At 34.2% G+C, this 5,361-nt stretch overlaps 1 protein-coding gene across 16 annotated transcripts in view; it reads right to left on the bottom strand.

Annotated features, from left to right (window-relative positions):
* Positions 1 to 229: 229 nt before the first annotated feature.
* Positions 230 to 5,361, bottom strand: part of LOC144965175 (zwei Ig domain protein zig-8-like) — a 254,589-nt gene continuing 249,457 nt past the window's right edge. For all 16 annotated transcript variants that reach the window (XM_078900225.1, XM_078900230.1, XM_078900236.1 and 13 more), the window contains one exon: positions 230 to 4,472. In XM_078900225.1, the coding sequence (XP_078756351.1) occupies positions 4,279 to 4,472 (194 nt within the window). In that variant the 3' untranslated portion in view covers positions 230 to 4,278. The remainder of the gene's footprint in view (positions 4,473 to 5,361) is intronic.

Genomic DNA, 5,361 nt, shown 5'->3' with positions numbered 1-5,361 from the left:
TGATGATGATGATGATGATGATGATGATGATGATGATGATGATGATGATTGCTTTCATGTAATCATTTTTATTTCTCGAATCTAATAAAATCGCCAGATCACATATGAAAACATTTTAATAACTACATAACAATAGCAAATACAAAAAAAATATATATTTATACTTAATTGTGTGTGGAATCTAAAGAGATAAAATCTGTTGATTTTCTGATCTTGTTGATTATAAATATTTCTTTTTTTTTTTGTCACTCACTTACCTTTTAATGTTCATATGTTGTTTGCATTTAATTTTTCAAAAATATTCAAAAGACGAAAGGTAAGAGCTCCGCTTATACAGAGATTAAACAAAGCATGACTTTGTGCATTTTCTTGTTTTGATGTTTTCAAAACTTCAATTTTGTTGATTTAATCTTTTTGTGAGAATAATAAGAAAAACTACGAATAGTAAACAAAATCTTCATGCAAAATAGTTTATTAATTTCCTCGTCATGATGCAAGCACTTGTTTAAGAGCAATAATTCAGATTCAAAACTAAACGTATCTGAATGAAGATATTTGTATCCTACCAATAGTTATATCAAACTGAAAATCGGATCGTATCCGATATAGAACAAATAACCAAATACATAATATTATAAGAGATGTGCTGAATAAGTCTTGTCCCACCATACACGCTTTGATATAACACCATCGATGAACTCTTCATTGTGAATAACTGATTAATTTATGCACATGTTGGAAAATTTCATTCGCTTCGCTCAAAATGTCAGGTTTTATGATGGCTATTATCCGATTCGTTTGAGTTTTTGAAGATTGCTATACCAAACTTTTAGCTTGATAATATTTTGTTACAAATAGGAACAAACAGTGCAACGTCATACCTAACTAGCAATGGCCTTTCCCGTTCCACACTCAACAGAGACAATCTTTATTACGAGAAGAGTTGCTCTTAATAAAATTACATTGGCCAAATTCTTTTTTTTTTTTCTAAAATGTTTCCGTATTTCGCATTTGATTCCCTACATCGGAGAACGTGGCTTGGTTTTACTGATTTCCAAGTCAGAATTTATTTTATTTCTTCGGGTGTGTTAAGACGACGTGACGTCACGACTTTGGAACCATATTTGGTAAGCAACCCGTTAAAACGTTATGAAATTCTTCAGACGGCCTTTGGAGACGATGCCATGGGGAGGCCATATACTTTTGAATGGGAATCAAAGTTCAAAGCAAGCCAAACGTCTTGCCGGGAGGTATCGTGTTCCGGTCGACCACACCGTCAGCAACAAGAGAAACTATCAATCGGTTAACGACGTCGTTCACAATGATAGTGGTCAAAGTGTTGTTGATAATTCCAACGTTGTTGGGATTTCTGTAGGAACTTGTTAACGCTGTATAACCGATGCACTGGGAATTAAGGTTTCCTCAAGTTTGAGCATCGGCTTCTCTCAGCTGAGCAATATCAGTAACGGATAAACATTTGCAAAATCGTATTGAACGTCAGTAAAAATAACAACTTGTTTGTAGAGACAAAAATAACAGATGAATGGACTAATACAACCTGGAAACAAAATCCAGTCGTCACAGTGGAGGTCAGCACGATCGTCGCGTCACGTAAAGAGTAAGTTACAAATCTATACTTATTGTTTTTTGTTGTTGAGGTTTTTATTTATTTATTTTTTAATGCAGTGGAATCGTATATCGACAATATGCATCTCAAGGCCAATCTGTGAACCAAATCTTTTACAAAGATGTTGCAGTGTTTTGGAGAAGACAGCAGAAGAAAGCTACCACAGCTTTGGGTATGTGGAAGATGTTTGTTACAACTCAGTAACGGCTCTGAGCATTTAAAATTAGCAGTTCATCAATTTAGACCTCAAAGAATATGAAAACCAGTGATTGTTTTCCATACATATGGTGATTATACGAGAGCAGCAGGGGGAGGAGTCCGTTCTCTAGAAGGAAGTTTGAATCGGTGTGTCATTCACAAGGGACTATCCAGAATACCTAAATGAAGGATAGTCTGTTCAGTGAGTAATGTTTGTGTAATGAGACAAGTTTGGATATTTATAATTGAACGCACCCGTTTTGTAAATCACTTTTGTGTCAGAGTAATCAATCAAATTAGAAAGGCATGCTAGATGGAGAACTAATAGATTTAGCACGCATTAGGGCAACATTTCAGTACACTTAGCTATCGACATTTATACATTACTGTATTTTTTTTTAAAACACATTATCACAAAATATATTAGACATCAAAAGATTTTTGAAAACTCATGTTAAGAATGTTTTATTCATATGAGCCAAGCATAACCTCAAGTTCTTAGAGCCCAACACAGAGTCATAAATATAAAATGCCAAGAAGTCGATAAGAGCTTCCAATGTAGATATGTGTAGCTATTCGGCTAAATGGCACGGGACTCAACTCGCATTTTATAGATCAAACGTTCGAATCCCGCACAGGATGGACTATAATCGATCTCTTTGCTTATATTTTCTCATAATATGCAGCATAAATGGAGTACATCAGCCTTATACCAATTAAAGACAAACATATTGGCACTTGATAGGTTGTATGTTTCGGCCTGGATGGCATTGTTACTTAACGCTAAGGACGTCTTGTAAAGCCTTCGTTAACTTATAGCCTTACATTATTTCTAAACTATGTAACTATACGAGGCGACGATCACCAGAACAAAAAGAAAAAGTGGGTTGTCGATCGTTGTTCTCAATGAAACAAAAATTATCTTGGAGCAAATCGTAATTAGAGCAGGTTTGCGCAAATGTTAAAAATTTTAAAAATTATATTAAATACAACAAAATGAGTGCCTTAGCAACATCAGTTTTACAATCATTGAAATAACTGCATGTAAGATTGCAAACCCGTCGCTCTAAACATCGCATGACATAAATACGTAGGTAACAATAAATTTAACATCATACTTGGTAAAAAAAAAGTTGTTATAGTAAATGGTATACCCATTGTTATAAAATAAAGAAAACGATGAAGTATTAAATTGGTAAAAATATTATCAGAAGCACTTTCAGTTAAAGGTCTCTGAATATTGATTATCATATATTAATCACTTTTTAAAACGATCTATTAAATGTAACGCCATAGCTTTTTCACCACCATCAAACGTAGACTGACATTTTCATCCGCATTGGTTTTAAGGAATAGTTGTCTTATCCAATCCATTCGGATTGTTTTCAGCGTACTCATTCTTTAATTTCCCTTGATTTAATTAAAATTTATTCTGCTCCTTCTGCAAAGACTTACTTGCAATTTTTTCTCCTCAAATATTTTTTCAACATAGAGTATTATTATCAAAATATTATTTATAATTACTTCTTACTCCATCAAAAAACCCTTATTTCATTTTCACTTTATGTATCCGTTATGTTTGTTAAGAGCAGCATGAATACATTAACGGACAAGACTCACACCACTGTACCAGATAATCCCCACTTTCATCTTGCAAGTCTTGTTACTCACGCCACCAGAATACACTTGACAATTAATCCTCGCATCATTCTCCCCATTCTCACGGCTGTTGCGTCAATGCTTTTCATCTTCTGAAACCGGAACTATATAAATTATGTCCCCTTGTGACTTCCGCTTTGTTTGGCCATTTTACGCTTCCTGGACTTGTCGATACAATTTGGCTACACTATTTTCACATGCCCTGTTATGTTTTAAGTGTTATTTTAGAAAGCTGAATAATGGATCACAGCAAGGGTATATAGTGCACCAGGGGATTTTCTTTTCCAAATAAACTCTTCTCAGTAGCAAAAAAGGCAAAATCCTCGTGCGTAGAGAAGCCTATGGGGCGATTGGTGATATCAACATCCAGTGTCTAAGTTCACATAGTTTTTGTTTTAATGCTAAACGACAATAGTAGGAATGAAACTTATATGTTAACCACTAAGAAACAGAATGTAGTTTTGACAATTGCATGTTGTTCCTTGCTGGCATAATATCTAATGATATTAACAGTCGTGTTACTGTAACATCCAAATCGCCGAAATTGAACAACTCATGATTTGAAACAGGAATCATCTGGAGAAATTCATAATAAATCTGAAAAAAATGATCCATTAAGAATTTGGAGATGCTACATTTCTTTTTCCATTTCATTATGAGAGCTGATTAGTTTTAACTTTTGTCTCTCTCACGGTACATTGTAACCTTTATTGATATTTGTTTGTTTGTTTGGTTGTTTGTTTGTTTTTCTTTGTTTGTTTGTTTTTTTGTTTTTTTTACAATTGCTGTTCTTATCACACAGGGATCCATTTCAGATGGTTGACTATCAACTTATAGTGTCCTGTGGTCAACAATGAAAGTATGAAACAAGAGGATATTGTTGCTGTGGAAAGCTGGTAGCTTGTCCTGGAATTATTTTCATCTCCTTCTTGGTTACTGCGTTGGCTAGATCTCTTCCCATCCCCGACATTCGTATCCTTTTCGGTCCCTGAGGAGGAAAAAAAGCAGAACAATTAATGACAAAGTATTCCATAAAAAATGTTTTTGCCCCTCAAAGCATCGGTTGGTGAAGCAGTTATGTTTTTCAAAATTCAAAATAAGTCTGACTAATAATCTTGATTAGTCCCCTTCTCGAGTTAATGTAACCAACCGTATGGGTTCATTGACGAGAATACATGTAATTAATTTCTAACTTTTGATCATAATAGCACGTTTAACTCTGTTCTCTTCACGGATATCCTAACATAATACCAGACATTACTTACATCCCAGTGTATAGCACTAACGTAGGCACAGGGTAATAAGAAAAAGAGTAAGATCGAGAGAAACGTGTAGTAAAGCTTTGCTTAGGAAATTGTTGGGTTTTATTATACTTTTTTTTTATCCCAGAGGGAGGTTATTCCCGCTGCATGCGACATGACAGCCTGGATAATATAATAATATGTTAACATTCCTATTCTCCAGGTGTAGAGTTGGAAATCAATCAAGTCAATAATATACGAATGCGATGGATCAAGTAATTTCCTAAAGGTTAAGCATATTTAACACGGACTCGTTATCGTTAGCCCGAGAGCCATTAAACCTTATCAAAATCGACAAAATTTTATGGGTTTAATAACAAAAATTGTTGGGTTTTTTTTCGTTGCTACAGGTGTATTTTTTCATCATTATAACAATTAAACCAAAGCTGCTTCCAACAATTGAATGCATTTTCATTTTATGCTATTACGAGGGTTAGCGATAATTTTATGATCACAGTATTACATTTGGTTTAAATCCTCTAAATATGTATATCAACGGGTTGGAATAGATGCTATACGTTTAAGTAAAACACTCATAACATCCACCTTCCGTATACAACGTACCAATCAAAGAAG

The sequence above is a fragment of the Berghia stephanieae genome, chromosome 2 (assembly GCF_034508935.2).
Source record: "Berghia stephanieae isolate SIO BIC M18660-M18661 chromosome 2, UCSD_Bste_1.3, whole genome shotgun sequence".
NCBI lineage: Eukaryota > Metazoa > Mollusca > Gastropoda > Nudibranchia > Aeolidiidae > Berghia > Berghia stephanieae.
This window is presented reverse-complemented; position numbering and strand designations above follow the sequence as displayed.